At 44.5% G+C, this 20,644-nt stretch overlaps 1 protein-coding gene across 9 annotated transcripts in view; it reads left to right on the plus strand.

Moving 5' to 3' along the window:
- zzef1 (zinc finger, ZZ-type with EF hand domain 1) overlaps window positions 1-20,644 on the plus strand; it is a 315,777-nt gene that overhangs the window by 197,046 nt on the left and 98,087 nt on the right. For 8 of the 9 annotated variants that reach the window (XR_011340087.1, XM_069884994.1, XM_069884997.1 and 5 more), the window contains exons 33-40: window positions 141-267; window positions 644-782; window positions 8,616-8,781; window positions 11,765-12,027; window positions 13,353-13,489; window positions 14,170-14,262; window positions 16,299-16,836; window positions 18,887-19,050. Coding sequence is in view for 8 of the 9 variants with exons in the window: in XM_069884994.1 (XP_069741095.1) it covers window positions 141-267; window positions 644-782; window positions 8,616-8,781; window positions 11,765-12,027; window positions 13,353-13,489; window positions 14,170-14,262; window positions 16,299-16,836; window positions 18,887-19,050 (1,627 nt within the window). In the remaining variant the exon portion in view is untranslated. The remainder of the gene's footprint in view (window positions 1-140; window positions 268-643; window positions 783-8,615; window positions 8,782-11,764; window positions 12,028-13,352; window positions 13,490-14,169; window positions 14,263-16,298; window positions 16,837-18,886; window positions 19,051-20,644) is intronic. The other variant, XM_069884999.1, reaches the window with a different exon arrangement.

The raw sequence follows: 20,644 nt of genomic DNA on the forward strand, positions 1-20,644 counted from the left end.
AGGGGATTTCATCACAAGGCTGTGGAAGCTGACACAGGTGCAGCCAGCTCTGAGAATGGTGCCTCATGAAATATGAAATTAAATGCACAGCTCTCAACTGATGGTGAAGCTTTGTTTAACATCTATTCCTGTTTATTCAGCCAGTGGAGTGAAGAGGATGAGATTGCAGATTATGAATGCAACAAAGAATGGATGGAGGAATGTCAGGATGGAATCGAGCTGCGTGCCTGGTATGAGAGGATGACTACAGCTGAAGAGAAGAGGCGAGTAAGTGAATGTATTCATTAGTCACTATTTTTACAGAATACCTAACAAGTCGTTAAAGGGCAGAAATTTGCATTTAATTTTTAGAAGAACAATTTCTTAATGTTTACTAAATGTTGGACAGTAATGTAAAGTATAATGTGCTCTCTCTTGGAGTAGGAAGAAAAATAGACTGACTTTCCCTGGAAAGCTTTGAATAGATTTTGTATTTTTCACAATATATCTTCTACATTATTATTTCAAAGATGAGTCTAAGATAGTTACATTTGATATGAATCATAGTGTGTCTGTAAACTGTGAACCATTAATTTATGAATGACTTTCACTAAAGAAGTAACGTGTAGTTTTGAAGTGTGGAACTGTTTGTGTTTTGTGACAGATGCACATGTTTGTTGCACGTTACTGTGACCTGTTGAATGTGGAGATTTCGTGTGATGGATGTCACAAGATAGCACCTTGGCACCGTTACCGCTGCCTTCAGTGTCAGGACATGGATCTCTGCAAAACATGTTTCCTCGGTAAGAAATTAATTCAGCTCTGAGTTAAAATGTCTCAATTTTTCTTGGCTATTATTAATGGTCATGGTCATGGACAAGTCGTCAGGTTAAAAATATTTCTGTACTTTCCTCATTTGACACAAGTGCAGGGATTTGCCAGTCATTTTACATGTTTAAAAGCAATGATCTAATATAACCCTGCAAGACATAGAAGCAGAAATAGGTCATTCGGCCCATCGAGTCTGATCCATTTTGCCACTCAGCCCCACTGCCCAGCCTTCTCCCCATAGCCTTTGATGCCCTAGTTAATTAGGAACCTATCAGTGTCTGCCTTAAATGCACCCAATGGCTTGGCCTCTAATTCCACAGATTTAACCCATTGGTTAAAGAAATGCCCTTCAATCCTGAAGTTGTGCCCCTCTTGTCTCAGACTTACCCACCGTGGGGAACAACCTTTCTACATCTGCTATGCCTTTCAATGAGATTCTCCCTCATTCTCCTAAATTCCAATGAGTACAGGCCAAGAAATGTCAAGCATTCCTCATATGATAATCCTGTCATTGCCAGGATCATCCTTGTGAACCTCCTCTGAACCCTCTCCAATGTCAACACATCCTTTCTTAAATGAGGAGGCCAAAACTGCTGACAGTCTTCCAACTGAGGTCTCACCAGTGTCTTGTAAAGTTTCAACACCACGTCCCCACTCTTATATTCTATTCTCATTGTAATGAACGCCAGCATTACATTTTCCTTCTTCACCACTCACTCAACATGCAAGTTTACCTTCTGGTTGCCCTGCACAAGGACTTTGCATCTGGGTATTTTCAATTTTTTCCCAATTTAGAAAATAATCTTCCCATTTATTTTTTTTTTCTACCTAAGTGCATGACTGTGTACTTTCCAACATTATATTTAATTTGCCTCTTCTCTGCCAATTCTCCCAATCTAAGTCCTTCTGCAGCCTCCCTGTTTCCTCAACTCTACCTGCTCCTCCACCCACCTGTATATTATCTGCAAACTTAGCTACAAAGCCATTCATTCCATCATCCAAATCATTAACATACAACATAAAACAAAAGCGGCCCCAACACTGACCCCTGTGGACACCACCAATCAGAATATGATCCCTGTATTCCAACCCTCTGTTTCCTGCCAATCAGCCAATGCTCTACCCATGTTAGTATGTTTCCTGTTATACCATGGGCTCTTACCTTGTTAAGAAGCCGTAGGCATGGGATCTTGGCAAAGGCCTTCTGAAAATCTGAAATCACAACATTCACTGCATCTCCTTTGTTGTATTAAGAGTCCAAAACCTCACCTCACTCTGGTTATGGATCAGCATTCAAAGGTTTACATGTGACACTGAATGAGAAAGAGCACGAGAAACAAAATCTGCAGATGCTGCAAGTTTTTTAGCATTCCTAAAAGAAGAAAATGCTGGAAATACTCAGTAGGTGCAACAGCATCTGTGGACAGAGAAATGCAGCTTTTGGTGGATCAAAACTGGGAGGAGTGAGTGAGCAGGTTGTAGTGAAGGGACGAAGGTGGACCGATCAAAGGATGTGTCTTTGAAGGGATGGAGATCAATAGGAAATGGATGTAAAAACACAAACTTGGCCGGTCTCACAGCGTCCATAGGAGGTAAAGATATATAACCAACATTTCAGGCCTAGGGAGCATGAGGGAACAAGAATGGTGATGTGAGATCTGTGAGGTAGAGAGCATGGGAATTTTATACTAATGGAGATATAGAATATCTTGAGAGGTAAGTTAATGATTCTCGATCTGGAGGGCATAGGTTCAAGGGGAAAGGGGAGAGGTTGCTACTGAGGGGCAACTTTTTCACTCGGGGTGGACCATGTATGGGATGAGCTGTCAGAGGAAGCTGTAGAAGTGGGCACAATTGTAATATTCTGAAGGCATTTGGATGGAGTACATGGATAGGAATGGTTTGGAAGAATATGGACCAAATGGGACTAGCCCAGTAAACCGAGTTGATAAGCATATACATTAGCACAGGATACATCAGCACCAGAATTCTTGCTCGCTGCTGCCACACTGTTATGTAAGATACACTAACTGCAATCGTAAAAAATAAATTACCATAATCTGCCAAGACAGAGGAAAAAGGAAATAAATAGCAAAGGATAGATAAATATTCACAGCTACAGTTTGAACAAGGAAAAAAATGATGTTTCTGTAGTGCAGACAGATCTTTTGGTGGTCCTAGAGTTGATTGTGGTTAGGTCCAGGGTAGTACGGGGAAGTTCAGAAGCCTGATAACTGTTGGATGAAAACTATGCTTGAGCCAGGAGGTGCTGGACTTCAGGGTTTTGTACCTGCTGCCCGAAAGGAGCAGTGGGGAAAGGTTGCGATCAGGGTGATGGGGGTCCTTCATGATGTTGGCTGCCTTCTTGAGGCAGCGCCTCACAGAGGTTTATTCCGTCATCTTGCTGCTTCAGTATGTTACACTTCAGAGTTTCACCTCAGCTGGAAATAAAGCCTTGTATACTCAAGTCCAAGAGGTTTATGCTTCTCAATCAGAGCAATTACGTTAATACTTCAGTGGGAGACACCATTAGATAATATGCTTTCCTTCCAAGCTGAAGATGCAACCATTCATGTTCTCTGCTTTCTGATCCTTGGCAAGCAGCCATTATCTATTTAGTTTTATCACCCCTAATGCTGTTTACAATTTAGGAATTTTGTACATTTTCAAATCTCATGAATATGTGGACGAACACTGAACTACCCAAATCATAGATTTAGGTTGTGTGCAAAGTTGAATTTGTTTTGAATGAATTTGCACTCTCATCCAGTTATTAGCACATGTTTGTCCACATTCTAATTAACTTTGTTGTGGACTCCCAGTGGTGTTAGAGTCATTAGCCTGTAATTGCATGGTTTATTCTCCTCTCCTCTCCATAATGAGAGGGATGTAACAATTGCAATTCCCTGGCACCAAACAGTGGATTGGACAGTTGTTGCCAGAGCTCCCAGTTGTATTCCATACATCCTGTCTGGAATGGATGATTTTTTTTTTGCTTTGAGTATTGGCAGCCTTTCAAATTTCTCTATTTGCATTGTATTCAAATTCTCTGCAGCCTTGTGTTTTACAGTGCTGTTGGCAACTGGGGAAGATGTATGAGGTTCTTTTTAGTACTTCACTCATTACGTTTCCAATTCATTTCATTGACCACCCTTTACTATTTTATGTTTCATATGTGCACCAAGACTTTTGCCTCCCTTTATATACCTGATCATCTATTTTCTTCCTCTTCCTTCTGTTTTGTTTTTGTTCTCCTCTGTGCACTCCATATCAACTTTGTTCCTTGGACCCCAAATTTATCACAATTTTGTCTTTATTGTTTACATTTCAATGAGGGACATAATACCTGCTTTATTGCCAACTTTTGTGTTTCCAAATGGTTTAGCTGGTGTACAAGTCTGGCCAATATTGGGCAAGTGGCTGCCAGAAGATGACCTGACTCAGTTTTCTAGGTTCTTGAGGTAGTCTAATGCAGCCTTTGTGGGACCTACAGACAGCCATAGGTTTGGTTGTGTGCACACATTTGGGAGTTGGTACACTCCCTCTCCTACCTATGGGGTCATGGATTAGGTGGAAAGGCAGCACCTTCTTTCTGGAGTGCCAATAGCAAATACCACACAACCTCTGTTTAAGTTGAGTGGAGGAGAAGGGTCAGAGGTCTTTTTTACGCAGAGAGTGGTGAGTGTCTGAAATGCATTGCTGGGGGTGTAGTGGAGGCTGGTACGTTAGGGACATTTTAAGAGACAGGCACATGAATGTAAGAAAAGTGGAGGTTTATGGATGTATGCAAGGGAAGGTTTAGATTGTTGTGGAGTAGGTTACATAGGTCGACTCAACCTCGTGGGCTGAGGGACCTGCACTGGGCTGTAATGTTCTATGATCTCTTGGTGCTGTGATTCTGGCACATGGACTCCATATTCACTGTCCATCTAAATTCCTCTCCTGTACTTTGACCTTTGTGGGCCTGGGGTTCCCAGAAGTTGCTCCTTTTCACAGCTTTGTGAACATCCCCAATAATTCCCCCTCCTGCCCTAAAACCTCCACTTGCTTGATCTGATCCTCCAGATCCAGGTTTAGCTGTGTTGGTTTCCTCAGCACTGGAAATGTATTGATTAAGAAAGTTTGCAATGGAACCTCCCTGCGCTGGAGAAGTGAAATTACCCATCATCACTACCCTGAGGTTCTTGCATCCTTTTATGCCACAAGAGCATAGCACACTACAGCATGGAAACAGGCCCTTCAGTCCATCTAGACTGTGCCAATCTATTATTCTGAGAGAAAGATGATGGGCTGCAGACAGTGTTTGTTGTAAGCACACTGAAATGCTGGAGGAACTCAGCCAGCCTTTTCAGCATCTGCAGTAGACAAAAATATATTGCCATTGTTTCGGGCCTGAGCCCTTCTTCAAAGAAAAGGCAGAAGCAGAATATATCAGAAAGTCTCAAAATTCAAACAACGGGGGAAGGAATCCAGACCAACAAAAGGTATTAATTGGATGTGATAAGGGACGGTAGAATTTATCATGTCTGTGTGAAAGGAGACAGGGAATGGAGAGATGATGGGAAGAAGGCCTTCCTTTATCTGGTGTGGCAGTGATTGAATGTGCTGGGACCTCTGGTACAGCAGGTTACGTGCTGGTGTAGTTGGGCAGGTATTCTTGACATAGGCCTGGTTAAAGTTGCCAAGTAAGATTTGTAGTGCGTTGGGCTGGGCTGTCTCTTGTTTACTCACCACATGAGCCACTTCTGCAAGTGTCTCTTTGTAATCGGCATCGGGAGGAATGTGAGAATCACAGATGAGAAGTCTTGGGGTAGATAGAAGGGTCCTACTTCACTGCCTTAGAGATTTGCACAAAGGCAATGGAGTAGGAGGTCAACATGACCCCAATGTCCCTGCACCAGCCGGCACATACCACCCCCTCTCGCTTTGCCAGAATCTGAATTCTGACTCAATCTGTGAATGGTGAGATTATTTGCAGCGTCTTGTTGTTTTCTGTTTGTCAGGTGTTGTTGCAGGAAACCTGTCTCTAATAAAGCATCCTTCCCCCGAGGTCATCATATGTTAGAGTTGTGCCTCGGTGTAGTGAAAGCTTCTTCCTTTGTGTTTGCATCCTGTGGTCTGCATGCCCCCCAGAGTGTTGTTGGGGGGGGGGGGGGTGAATGAGCTAAGCAAGCCTGCTGCTACACTTCCTCTGTCTTCTGAGAGACTCAAGAAGTTTAAACATGAGCTGCTCCTTAATCGAGGGTGAAGTGATGAGTATTCCCAAGAGGAGAGACACCTTATTGACAGGAAGAGCAGGGTGGAGTGGCCAGCCAGTGGCTCGATGGTTTGGGTGGTGCGTTGCATTTCACTTCTGGGACCTGCACTTGAACACAATCCAAGATATCTGCAGGTGATGTGTTCTACTCGAAATACATCTGACTAATCTCATTCAATGTCCAGTGGGCATGAACTGGAATGCAAAGCAGGAGGGGGCCGAGGCTAGACTGATGCACCTTCAGATTCCTTTTTGGGTTTAATGTAATATCATCTAAAGAATGTAATTACATTAAAAGAAATACATGATCTGCAAAACAAAGAGTGAAAAGTGGTCTGTCCTTGCTGACAAAGGGATTAAAGATGAAGTTAAATAACAAGACGAGGCTATTAGGTTGCCTGAAATAGCAGCAGGCTTGAGTATTGGCACATTTTAAAACTTGGGAAAGGAAGATCAAGAAAATAATAAAGATTGGGAAGATGAGAGTAGCCTGGCAAATCAAGTTACAAGGCTCTTTTGTGAGTATGTAAAAAGGAAAGGACTAGTGAAGGTTAATGTGGAGAGAGAGTATTTATAATGAGGAGAAAAGAAATGAAGGAGATGGAAAATGAATATTGTTTATTGTCACTTGTCCCAAGACAGTAAAAAGCTTCAGATTCTTCCTGGTTGGCATTAAACCTAACGGCATGAACATTAACTTCTCTCATTCTTACTCCTATATGGTTCCACTGTTCCCATCGTTTCTTTAAAACGTAGAACACTACAGTACAGGTCCTTCCGCCCTCAATATTGTGCCGACCCATATATTCCTAAAAAAAAGTACTAAACCCTCCCTACCCCGTAACCTCCACTTTTTCTCCATCCATGTGCCCTAAAGTTTATTAAATGCCCCTAATGTTTCGGCCTTCACCACCATTCCAGGCAAGGCAAGGATGTCTCCGCTAAATTTCCCTCTCTTCACTGTGCATACCTGTATGTCCTCTGGTGTTTGCTGATCCTGCCCTGGGAAACAGCCCCTGGCTGTCCACCCTATCCATGCCTCTCATAATCTTGTAGACCTTTATTAAGTCGCCTCTCATCCTTCTTTGCTCCAGCTCTGCTAACCTTGCCTCAAAAGACTTGTTTCTCAATCCAGGCAACATCCTGGTAAATCTCTGCACCCTCTCCATATCTTCCAACTCATGTATTTGTGTTTTCTCTCTCTCTAACACTTTTTAATGATTTCTCCCTCTACCTGTTTTTTTCACCTCTCATGAACTCTGTCCTTTGTCCGATCTCCTCTGGGCTCCTCCCTCAGCTTCTTTTCCCTCTTTATATATGTAATTTCACCTAATTTGTAGATTTAACAAAGGGTTCAGACCCAAAACACTGACTGACCATTTCTAATCACAGGTTCCTCCAACAATTCTTCGCTCAGGATTCCAGCACATGCTGCATTTGTACTTTGCTATTGAAAAGCTTTGTTTTGAATGCTGTCCAGGCAAGTCAACCCAAGTCCAGCAGGTAGTGCAAGAATAAAGCAAAGTTGCAACGTATAGGTCAAAAAGTGCAGAGTATCATATCACTATACCACAGTGGACAAAGTGTGGAGCACAGGGAAATGTATAGTTCGACAGTGCAGGGGCACTTTAATCTGAGAAGTTCAATTAAGAGTCTGATAACAGGAAAGAAATTGACCTTGAATCTGGAGGTTCATGACTGATTGTGTTGACTTGTCTTCCATTGAAAAGTCTCTGGGCTGGATAGAGCTATGCAACCACATGCCCACTACAGGGCCAAGTGCAGTCAAGAATCCCACATCTCATCGCTGAGTGACCTCACATGCAACCTCTCCCTCTGTAGCTTATTGACTCCCCACTGACCTAGACGGCAGTGATGTTACAGTGCGATGGGAGTGCTGGCAGGGCTGGGCCTCAACTGAGAGTTCCCACTATGGCAGCCGAGGGGACAGAGGTTCACTCCACATTTGGCCCAAAATGTTGACCATTCTTCTTCTCTCACTGATGTTGCTCGACCCACTGAGATCCTCCAACAGATGGTGTGCTGCTCCAGAGTTCAGGGGTGCAGTCTCCTGTGTGACTCCAGTTCATGACAAGTTCCTGACAGCAGAGCTTTTGTGCTGATCCTGTTCTTACGCTCTTCCTGGGAATTCACCTTGTCAGTAAGCAAGACTGCAGTTACACTGAATAAGAGTTGCTTGCTTCTCTTGCATTGTCGATTTTGCCTGACCATTGACTTGCTAAAATCTAGTGAATTTTGAAATAGTCAAGGTTCCTTTGATTGTCACGTAAATAATACGTTATAAATGTAACATATATAATCTACTTTAACTTTTTGCTGCTGTAAGGTAAACAAGGAGCATTGCCTGGTGCCCCCACTAGGAGAAAGAAAAGCAAAAGAGAGTTCCTTGAGAGTCACTGAGTGCCCATGGATTATCTTCCAGCACTCCCACGACCTCTGCAGCCACACAGATTCTCTGGCTAAACTACATTTCAGAAGGAACACTGTCAAGAGGGTCAATTTATACTCTGGCAATTGTACCCTTCAGGTGGAGTGATGCCCGAACATCACGAAGATTACCATAAAATGGTGAACATGGAGTATGCGTGTGATCACTGCCAGGGACTAATCATCGGTCGTCGGATCAACTGCAACGTCTGTGATGACTTTGACCTTTGCTATGGGTGTTATTCTGCCAAGAAGTACCCAGACAGGTAATTGAGGATGGTGCCATCCAACATATGAGTTCCCACATCCAAATCCAGGCTCACAGTGCCGATGAAACAATGATAGCTAGCTATCATTCCTGCTTCTGTGTTTTAAAAAAAATTACTTTGAAGAGGCCACCAAGCCTCTGCCAGTTCTCAAAGCAGAACTATCCCTCCCCCTCCTCCCCCTCCACTGCAATCTCAGAGTCACACAGCGTGGAAACAGGCCCTTCAGCCCATTTTGCCTACACCAACCAAGATGTACCACCCACATGAGGCCCACCTGCCTACTTTTGGCCCATGCCCCTCTTACCCTTCATATCTGTGTATCTGTCAATATTTTTCTCAAAGATTGCACCCACTTCCTCTGGCAGCTCATTCCACACACCCACCACCCTCTGTTCAAAAAGGTTACCCCTCCAGGTCCTGTTAAATCTCTCTCCTCTCATGTTAACTCTATGTCCTCTGGTTACCAGTTCCTCTACTCTGGGCACCACACTCTGTGGGTTCACCTGATCTATTTTGTTCATGATTTTAAACACCTCTGTGAGATCACCCCCATGCTCCTGCGTTCCAAGGAATAAAGCTCCAGCCTGCTCAACCTCTCCCTGGATCTCAGGCCCCCTCCCCCCCCCCCCCCCCCACCCCCCCACCACCTCCCTGAGTCCTGGCAACATCCTTGTAAATCTTCTCTATACTCTCCAGCTTGACATTTTCCCTGTAGCACCGTGACCAAAGCTGAACACAATCCTCCAAATGGGGCCTTACCAATACCTTGTACGACTGACTTTGATAAGCAATTCTCTGACTGAAGAAGGCCTACTGACCTTGATTCTCTCCCACAGCTTTGTCCTGATCCTCTTTCCACCTACCTTCAGTTTACAGAGCACCTAGCGGAAAAGCAGGAGTCACCGGGACAAGGTGCAACCCTCACACTGACACTACTGGAGTCAGCGTTGAACCCTGGCTGCTGTTAGGTAGCAATGCTGCTGTAAATACAGCTAGAAGGATTGCTAATTTTACTTTCTCTAATGCTCCATGCACCTGCAGCCATCTGTGCCTCCTGCTGCAAACAGATGTGCCCATTCACAAATGCCTTTGAAAGTGCTCTTTCTCTTTGTAACAGGCTACACAGATGGCTGCAGGAGCATGGAGTGCTGATGGCTTTGAGCTTCCAGCAAGCTTGATGAATTATTGGCTCCCTCTGCCTCTGGTGGGGAATCTTGGGGAAAGAAATCAATGAAAGCAGCATTCCATTTGGCCAGACCTGGCACAACTCTGCCCTTGAACAGTGCATGCAACAGAAATGCCCTCATTTTGTCCTTGATTTTTTCGACTCTTCAGGAGATATTTCAGTTTCGAGTAACTGTTTCACTGTGCCTATTTTTTTGCACTTGTGATGTGTCCTTCAGTCAGTGGCTAAACATGTAATTGAATGAAGCTGACTGAATTACCTAGATCATAAAAATTAGCATAGTGGAGGAACAGAGAGAACTTGGTGGGGGGTGGGGTCCAGATCTGTCGATCACTCAAGGTTGACATGCAAGTTGAGAGGGTTGTGAACAAGATGCGTGGTGTGTTGGCCTTCATTTGCCAGGGAAGTGAGTTCAAGAACCTTGAGGCAACATTACAGTTGTGCAAAACTGGTGAGACCACATTTGGAGTATTGCGTTCAGTCTGGTCACCTCGTTACAGGAAGAATGTAGAAACTTTAGAGAGGGTACAGGGGAAATTTTTCAGAATGTTCCTTGGATTGGAGAACATGTCATACAAAGCAAGGTTGACAGAGCTAGTGCTTTTCTCTAGCCCGAGAAGTGGCTGAATAGAGGTGTCTAAGGTTATGAGGGGCTAAGATAGGGTGGGCAGCCAGCACCTTTTCCCCAGGGCAACCATAGCAAAATCCAGAGGACATCTGTTCACAGTGAATGGAGAAAAGTTTAGGTAAAATGTCAGAGGTAAGTTTTTTATACAGAGAGTGGTGGGTGCCTGGAATTCTTTGCTAGGGATGATGGTGGAGGCTGGAACTATTGGGACATTCAAAAGACTATTGTAGAGGCACATGGATACAAGAAAAATAGAGGGTTATGAGTGTGAGGAAGGGAAGAATGAGGTGATAATGGAATAGATGAACTTAGGACAGCAGAACATTGTGAGCCGAAAGATCTATTCAGTGCTGTAATGTTCTAAGTCCACGATCTCTCAGCTGTCCTGTTTTGTCCCCAAGTGTCTGTCACAGTCCTCCATTATTGAACTAGGTAGGGGTGGGGCGAGGTGAGCTGTAGTGAGGCAATTTGATAGGTAGGGGAACAGGTAAGAGGATCTGTGGAAGAAATCAATGATCCTGGATAGTATATTGCCTCTTAAGTGCCAGTGTCCTGGATATCTACAATTGAGCCCATGGCATTTTCTAGAGTGAGGCTGAGCAGCCAGGTGTTGTGGTCCATGTAGGGATCAATGACGTCGGTGTGAAGGGAGGAACTGAGTTACAGGGGAAGGTTAAACAGGTCAGGACTCTATTCCCTGGAGTGTAGAAGAATGAGGGGAGATTTGATAGAGGTAGGTGATATGCAAAGCAGAGGACATGGGTTAAGTGTGAAAGGGGAAAGATTAAGAGGGAATATTAGGGGAATTTCTTCACATAGAGTAGAGGGGGTGTGGAATGAGCTGCCAGCTGAAGAGGTGAATGCGGGCTCAATTTTAACATTTAAGGAAAATTTGGACAGGTACATGGATGGGAGGGGAATAGACTGGTACAAGTCAGTGGGACTAGGCAGAATAATAGTTTGGTATAGACTAGGGTCAAATGGTCTGTTTTCTGTGCTGTAATGTTCGATGGTTCTATGAAGGAAATCCATTAAGGTTGCTGCAAAAGGACTTCAGTTCTTACTCAGTTCCTTCCTTGGTATATATTGCCTCTTTGTCAATTGCAGTATGTTGGGGAGGTGTTGAGGTGAACTGTTGTTTTGACATTGGTTTTATTTCCCTGCAGCCATTTGCCAACACACAGCATCACAGTGTTCCCCATGGTGACGATCCGCATCAGTGACCGTCACCGGCTCATCCAGCCATACATCCATAACTATACCTGGCTGCTGTTCAGTGCACTGGCCCTGTACACGGCCGAAGTCGTAACACAGCAGGAGCTCCCCGAGAAGATCCTGGACTCTCATGTGCGATCCCAGGCTGAGGCACTGGAAGCTCGCTGCGCCGAGCTCATCACTGAATACCTTCTCAAAGTGCATCAAGAAAAAAGTAAGTGACCCACCTTTTTATTTTTCTGAAACTGCATCTTCAGTTTCTGGCTTGTGCACACGTTTGAACTGTTTTTCCTCTGTACATTATTTTTTATCACCTTTGTTTCTATTTGAACCCAGCTCCTTTCTCTAATGTAATTACTAAATTGCTAGTCCTCTGTTCCATTGCATAGAAACATGCTTTGTTTATTATCATCTGACTGTACAGATAACACCAGATAAAAACGTGTTTCTCTAAAGCGTGGTACACACACATATGCACACAATGCACAGTCCATGAGCCTATGCTGCTCAAATACCACATTTAACTTGCAACCCTTGTTACGTTTTGGAGGGTGGGAGAAAACTGGAGCACCTGGAGGAAACCAGGTGGTCATGGTCAGCATCGGAATTAAACCCAGGTTTGCAACTGTAATAGCATTGTGCTAACTGTTACACTAACTGTGATGTCCTATAGATATTTTGGAATGATTGACTTGGTTACAGGATACTGTTCATCAATCTAACTGCCTGTGGGAAGAAGCTATTTCCCAGGCTGGTGGTCCTGATTTTGATGCTCCTGTATGACCTCCTTGATGGTAGTAGGTCAAAGATACTATTTGCTGGATGGAAAGGATCCTCAATAATTCTTTGAGTATTATTTAAGCAATGTTCTTGGTGTGTATCGTCAATCAAGCAAAGGGAGACCCCAGTGATCTTCTCAGCTCTTTTGATGATTCCCTGTTTTGATATCCTATGCAGCACAGAAGCAGGCCCTTTGGCCTATCTTGTCTATGCTGCCTAGTCCCATCGACATGTCATCCTCTTCAACACTGTGGAGTGGAGTTCTGAAGATATCTGTTCTGGGTCCCCTGCTGTTCGTGATTTTTATAAATAAGCTGGATGGAAACATTCTGAGAGTTCACCTCTCTTGATTTTATCCACTTCTGAAATCACCCCTCAACCTCCTACATGGTAAGGAATAAAGCCCCAGCCTGGCCAATCTCTCCCTGTAGTCGTGGCAACATTCTCGTAAATCTTCTCTGCACCCTCTCCAACTTGACAACGTCTTTTCTACAACGTAGTATACCAGAAACTCAAAGAAAACAGTAACTGCCCTCTCTTCCTGGTTAAAAGCAGGTAGTACCTCAAAAAAGAAATGTCACAGCGAAGGATGGTAACACTGGAATTACGTGCATAAAATCAATCACATTCAGCAATGTGAGAACAAATGTAGGACCCGGCCTCTTCCACTCATTGGCTGGGCATTGTCATCATATGCTAACTTCAAAAGCGGCAAATGATCAAAAGATCCAGTGTCTGTTCATTATAATTTTGGCCCAGGTCTTAAGAACTCTGCAATACTTTCATTGCTGTCCAGCGTGTCCACTGAATGTGAGACTGGCATGACTGGTTCCACAGCAGACTCTGCAGCAACAATATCTTCCACAACAGACCAGAGCACCAGTAACCGGCAGCAGGTTAGTGTACTTTCTACTCGATTGTTTTCAATGTGATTTTGGTTCAAATTTACTTAGTATGTACTGGAAATACAATAACAAAAAGCATAGAGAGCCTGGGTCTGCTTCCCATAATAGGGAGGACTAAAATCTGGAGGCCATAAGTTTAAGGGTGGGGGGTGGGGTATGAGGTGTAAGGGGGATGTGAGGGGTAGGTTTTTCTCATCGAGACTAGTTTTCTGTAATGACGTGGTAGAGACCCAGAGAGTAACATTGAAGAGGATGTTTGACAAGTACTTGAATGAGCAGATCTGGAATTAATGCAGTCAAATGGGATGAGTAGAGAAGGGTATGTTGGTCGGCTCAGACATGGTGGGCTGGACACATTTTCATGCTGTGCAACTCCGACTCCACAACGGTAAATCTCTTCAGTAATTCAAACGGAAGTCTTTTCCCTCTCTGACTGTTTTTCACGGAAGATGGTGGAAAGATATTTGCTTTCCAGGCTGTTTCAGGTTGTGTTTAGTTATTGTGGTTATGCAGAGCCATGGAGATTGCCTCTAGTTGTAAAGATTTGTGTCATTTAATCCTCTAGTCCCCTATCCCTGCAAAACCATTGATCTTATTAACGATACTGCTAATCTTTGGTATATACTCGCACCTGGTTCTTGCTTCTAATTTTTTCATGTTTCAATCTTCAGGAACCTATTCCTACAGATGACCAGAGGGAAATGTTATCTGATACACAATCCAAAGGTGAACAGGAATCTACTCACGAGAACATTCAGAGGAAGGTAGAGTCACCTGAAATGGAGGCGTGGCCGGGCTTGATGTGTGCAGCATGTCGGGATGTTTCTAATGTTTACAGTCAACAGATACTGGGGTCAAGTGCAAATCCAAAATGTGATGGAGAAACGCGGCAGATCATGCAGCATCCAAGGAGGTAAAGGGCCCAGGCCTGACATATTGGTAACCTTTGATGCTGAATGACCTGCTGCCTTTCTCTTGTCTAATTGGTTGTCAACAGCATCTCAATCAGGGTACCTGGTTTGGCCTGGATTTTGGCTTCTGGGATGCGAGAAATGGTCTGCCTCTTCCATGGTCTTGTCATGGACCTTAGTTGTCAAATAAGAGGTCAGCAGCCAGCCTTTGTCTTGTGACTGTTGAGGGAACGATCCATTACCTCATAAGCTTAAATGAATGAGCTGGCAATAACATGGAGCCAAACCTGTGAGTGCGAGATGTGAACTTTGCCGGGAACAGGTCCTTTGACCCATCTTATCCATGTTGACCAAGCTGTCCACCCATGTTAATCCTATTAGCCTTCATTTGTCCATATCCTCTAAACTAGAGGTGACTAAACCTTTTTGGTTGTAGGTCACATACAGAAAAATATAAGGAGTCACAGGCCAAACAATATTAAGCTCAGCACTTTTCAACCTGCAACCTCCAAGAGGAACATATTACAGCGGGCATTTCCATATCTGCTGCTCTTAAATTGAAATGAATACAATAACATTCTTTAAAACTCAATCATAAAGCAATGCAAAATAAAAAAAAAATCTGGGTGCAAAATAAAAACAGGAGAAAAGATCAAGAAAGGGTGAAGGCAGTCCCCAACATTCCTCCACAACTCTCAGTGAATGCAGTTCATGGTCCAAGTGATTATGATACAATTATGATTCAGGTGGGCTATTAAAGTTAACAGGTTCATTACAAATCAAACATTCTCACTTCCCCATGAAATTGTCAGAACTTTCTTGCTATTTTCAATCTTTTCAGTTCTTCCATGTTTAATCTTAAATTGAGGTATATGTTTTCATCGATGAGTAACATTGCATAGTTGGTCTAGTAGTTGTTCAAAATGGCAGCGACGTCTAATGTTGAAACTAAGAAGTACAATGTACATATAGTGCAATTTATTGTTAGAGACTGTTTTAAAATTCACTCTGAGCAATGGGCTGCGGTTGCCTGAGGACCATATTTTGGCCACTCCTGCTCTAAACCATTCCAATCCTATCTAAATGCTACAGTTATACCTACCTTTGCTACTTGCTCTGGGAGCTTGTTATTCTGGAGCCTGAGGAGAAGATCATCCCCTTGCTTCTGGTTATTGTTCCCCACCCCTGTGGAATGATTTTTTGTTAGGTCTGCACTGTGGTGAGGATGATAGAAGTGTCTGGCTGCCTGCTTAGTTGTCCCCTGGTCCCCTCTGTCTGCACTCTCCTGAGCTGCAGCTTATTCTCGTGCCATAGAAGGCGCAGCTTTGAACTCGAGCTCCTTCAGCTGTACCTGTTGTTATCCACAATTATTATCCCAAGTTGTAATAACAAGTTGTTATCCCAGAGCTCCAGCATGTGTGCTGCTGTACTTCTAAACAAGGTTCAAAGTACCCCTACTATTAAATTACAAAGTTTCTTTTAGCCTTATGGAACTTAGTAATGTTTTTTACTCGATGCTTATTTAAGCTCCTCAAACCTTTATTTCTGCTTCCTGTAAACTCACTGTCCTTTGCTGTTTAGCAACACAATTATTGAAATTGTAATTTGTAGAAACTTATTTGCTATTGTAAATTTCTCAAATTCAGTTTTTACCAGTATTGATATTGTTACATCCATCATCTCCTTTGGTTATCAGAGACTGCTCTCCCTTCAACTCTTCAGGTTCCTGTTTCTCCTCTCCACTCCACTTAAGCCTAACTCTTGGATCACTTTTGAACATTTTTAATTTCTCCTTGTATCGCTTCATATTTTGTTTGATAGTCTCATGAAATCCTCGGGGCATTTTGCTATACAGGGATTTACTGACTCCTCTTTATATTGATTTCCAGTTAAAATCGAGCATCAGTGAGAACACCTTGGCAAGCATTGACAGCATTGAGTGGGAGAGTGCACAGGTTCTTGAGATGCCTGAAACCAGGAGTGATGGCCTGCAATTGGAGAATGGAACTGAAAGCCAAGTATCTTCCTCTCTACCCGACTCCTCGGCAATGTCTTTGTCCAGTCAGTTAAGCGTCCCTGCAGTTCTGGGCAGTGCATCGGAAGGTGAGGTTAAACACACCAGTTCCATGATCAGCACTTCTTCATCACAGCAGCCTTCCTTTGGAGTTTGCAGTCAGAGCTCCAAGGTTGAACAGCAGATCACCTCAGCTCTGTTATCTGTGGAGTCCTCATCATCTAGGACAACAGAGCCACCTGTCACTCCCAGTGCTGCATCCGGTACGGTTTCGGAACCATCTACCAGTGATTCAGCAAAGTCACTCACCATGGACTCTGTGCCACAGTCCTCTGCATCAGGCGTGCACCCGTTTAAGTCCAGAGCACCTGAACATCAGACGCCTGCGATTGATGTGAAGATGCTCAGAACAGGTAATTTGGCATTATTCTTGCAGAGCCAAATCTGTTCAGGACAAGGGCGAAATCTAATGGGTACTGTTGTCTAAACCAACATCTTTGGTGGCTAATGAATAAAATCCTTGTGATTGAAAGCCAGTTTAGCCATAGGAAGGACTTTTTTTTTAATTTGGAGATTCAACATGGTAACAGACCCTTATGGCTCATGACCCTATGCTGCCCAGCTGCAACCACGTGACCAATTAACCTACCAACTCCGTGCATCTTTAGAACATCGACAGGCACCCACACAAACATGGAGAAAATGTACAAACTCTTTAGCGGCGGGGGGGGGGGTTTGAACCTGGGTCACTGGCGGCGATGTGATCGTGTTGCGCTAACCACTGTGCTAACTACTGCCCCAGCTTTCCACAGCTGAGGTTATATACTGACAAGCGTGCTGCCCTTTTTGTAAAGAGGTTAAGGTCAAAGAATTTACCTGAAACCTGGAGACACACAGGAGACTACAAATGCTGGAATCTAAAGCCAAGCACAGTGTACTGGAGCAGTTCAGCAGGTTGAGCAGCATCAGTGAGACAACGTTTTGGCTTGAGACCCTTTGTTGAGATGGGATGCAGCGAGAAAGCAGAGTAAAGCGATATGGTGGGAGGGAAAGTACAAGGGGAGACGTTGAATTGGTGAACCGGCGACAGAGGCGGAGAATTGGCAGGTTCCAATCAAAGGGAGAGAGGCAAGAGGAACAAAGGGGTCAGGTGGAGGAAAATGAGTCATACGGGAGTTGGGGGGAAGGGGGGTGATTGGGGATAAAGGCTGCCACAGTTGGGATCTGATGAGAGGTGGTGAGAATTGTGTTATAAAGAGAGTCCAGATGGGAACTGAAAGGAGGGGAGAGCATAGGAATCCAGTGGGGAGATGGGGTGGAGGGGAATGGAACCAAAGAAAATGGGGTATGGGTGGCATTTGGTAGGAAAGAGGAAGGAAGGGGGACGTGACTGAAATTAGAAAATTCTTTGTTCACACCTTTGGGCTGGTGTGGTTTCCCCTGGTTATTTTGGGCCTCACTCTGGCAGAGGGGAAGGCCTAGGACCAACAGGTCGGGGTGAGGATGGGGAGGGGATGTGAAATGCCAGTAATCAGGATGGCCATTGCGGAAAATGCACAGATGTTTTGTGAAACTATCCCATCTGTATTTGGTCTCACCAATGTAGAGGTGGCCACACTGGGTCACCGAGTGTAGTGGCTGAGGTTGAAGGAGGTGGGCTAGATCTTTGCCTCATGGGGAGGGCTATTTGGACCCTAGATGATGGTGAGGGAGGAGGTGTAAGAGCATGTTCTTCATCTCCTGTGGTTGCAGGGAAAGTACCAGAGGTCACGAAGAGGTAGGTGAGGAGGGTTGAACAGACAAGGGGATCACGGAGAGGGTGATTCCTGCAGAGGGTGGAAATGTGTAGTGGTGGGTCTAATTGCAGCTGGTGGAAATGATGGAGATGATGTGCTGAATGTGGATGCTGGTGGGATGAAGGGTGAAGTCTCGACAAACCCTGTCCCTGTTCTGTCTGGAAGGGGTGGGGGGAGATCAGAGCAGAATGGTTGGAGAAGGAGGAAATAAATGCTGGAGTTGCCTCTCTTAACCACAGGGGAGGGGAAGCCATGTTGCTGGAAGTAGGGGGGCATTTCATATGCTCTGGAATGGAAGACCTTCATCTTGAGAGCAAAAACGGAGAAGGTGCAAAGAGGATGGCATCCTTGGTGGGAGGAGATGTAGCTGTGGGGGTCGGTGGGTTTGTGGTAAATGTCAGGACATGGTCTCTATCTCAGGAGATAAACTGAAGGGGGAGAAATGATCCAAGTGAATCACATCCCGCATGTCGATGAAGGGTTCTGGCCCAAAACGTCCATCATTCTTTCTCCACAGATGCTGCCCAATCCACTGAGCTCCTCCAGCAGATTGGTGTCATTGTACGATTTTCTGGTAGGTGAGGTAAGACTGACTCAGAGTTCAGTCTGGACAATAAATGTTCTTCATGCTTGTAATGTATAATTGAAAACAATTTTCAATTTTCAGGGCCAAAGTCTGACACTACGGATCATTCGCATACATCGAAAGCTTCCTTCAAAATGGATGTTCGTGAAAAGGAGGTGGTGCCAACCCAAGACCACGTCTTTGCTGAGTGCTTGCAGGAGAGAGTACTGGGTCTTCTTGCTGCCATGCTACCTCCTGTAAAATCTGTAAGGACCCTTCAGCCAGAGATATTTTAACAGTTGAACAAACAGGCCTCTCATGTTCAGCAGAGTTAGAATTCTACAGCATGGAAAAAGGCCCTTCTTCCCCACTGTCCATGCTGACTAATTTTAGTTGTACTTGCTTTTACTCAGCTCATGTCCCTCCAAACCTTTCCTATCCATGTACCTGTCCAAATGCCTTTGGAGCATTACAGTCGTCTCCGCTTCCACCACTTTCTCTGGCAGCTCGTCCCACTTACCCACCACTCTCACCGTCACTATTTAAATCTTTCCCTTTTGTCTTAAATAGTTTTCCATCCATCTACTCTTTTAAAAAAAATGCCTTTCATGATTTTATAAACCTCTATAAGACCCCCCCGCCTCCCCCAGTGTCCTCGACATCACAAAGATAAAAATGCAGAACCAATATTTCGGGCTTGAGCTCTTCATCAAAAAATGAAAAATTGTTGGCTGGTGTCCAAACAAAAGGTAGCAGGGGGAGGAACATGGTCGCAAAGGCAGGAGGTAATAGGCGAAGGTAAGGAGGGCACAGCAGTGGACAGGGGGAGGCCCTGTGAATGAAGAGGGAAGGGGTGGATAGCTGAGGGAAAGAAGACAGAGGGATGGGGAAGGGAGGGAGAATGGAGAGCATGTTAGCAGAAACTGGATAAGTCGATGTAAATGCCATCCAGTTGGAGAGTGCCCAGATGAAAAATTGTTGTTCATCCAATTTACAGGTGGTCTTGGTGGGATAGTACACAAGGCCATGGACAGACATGTGAGTGTGGAACTGAAATGATTGGCCACTGGGAGGTCACTGACACAGACAGTGAAGATGCTCAGCAAAGCGATATCCTGTTGCATTCCAGTCTGTCCAATGTGGAGAAGAGCACAAAGGGAGCACCAGATGCAGTAGATCACATGCACAGATACACAAGTGAAGTGTTGCTTCCCTTGAAAGGCCTGTTTGGGGGATGAGATCTGGGCACTTCCTGAGGCCACAGGAGAAGGGGATGGGATTGGTGGGGTGGGATCCCAACAGAAGGCAGAGAGGGGAAGATGTGTCTGGTAGTGGGATCCTATTGTAGGTGCTGGAAATTCCAGAGGATAATGTGTTGGATGCAAAGGCTGGTGGGGTGGTCGATGAGGATAAGGGGAATCCTGTGCTGTGCCTGGGGGCAGAGGGGGCCGGGGCAGATGAACAAGAAATGGAGGAGATGTGGGTATGGGTTGATGTTGGTGCAGGGGTTTATGGAAGAAAGCAGACATTTCGGATGATCTGGACTGGAAGACCTTATCTTTGGAACAGATCAAGTTCGCCAATCCAAAACAATGTTCTTGAAAATCTTTTCTGCACTCTTTCCAGCTTAATCATTTCTTTTCTATAGCTGGGTGACCATAACTGCACACAATGCTCCAAGTGTGGTCTCACCAACATCTGGCACCATTACAACATGAAATCTGTCCTCCTGATTGATGAAGGCAAGTGTGTCAGGCACCTCTTTCACCAACCTGCACCCACAAGTCTTTGTTCAAGAGCATTCCCAGGGCTCCACCATTCTCCATGTTAAGACCTGCCTAAGTTTAACTATTTAAGTTC

The sequence above is a fragment of the Narcine bancroftii genome, chromosome 6, assembly GCF_036971445.1.
Source record: "Narcine bancroftii isolate sNarBan1 chromosome 6, sNarBan1.hap1, whole genome shotgun sequence".
NCBI classification, from domain to species: Eukaryota; Metazoa; Chordata; class Chondrichthyes; order Torpediniformes; family Narcinidae; genus Narcine; species Narcine bancroftii.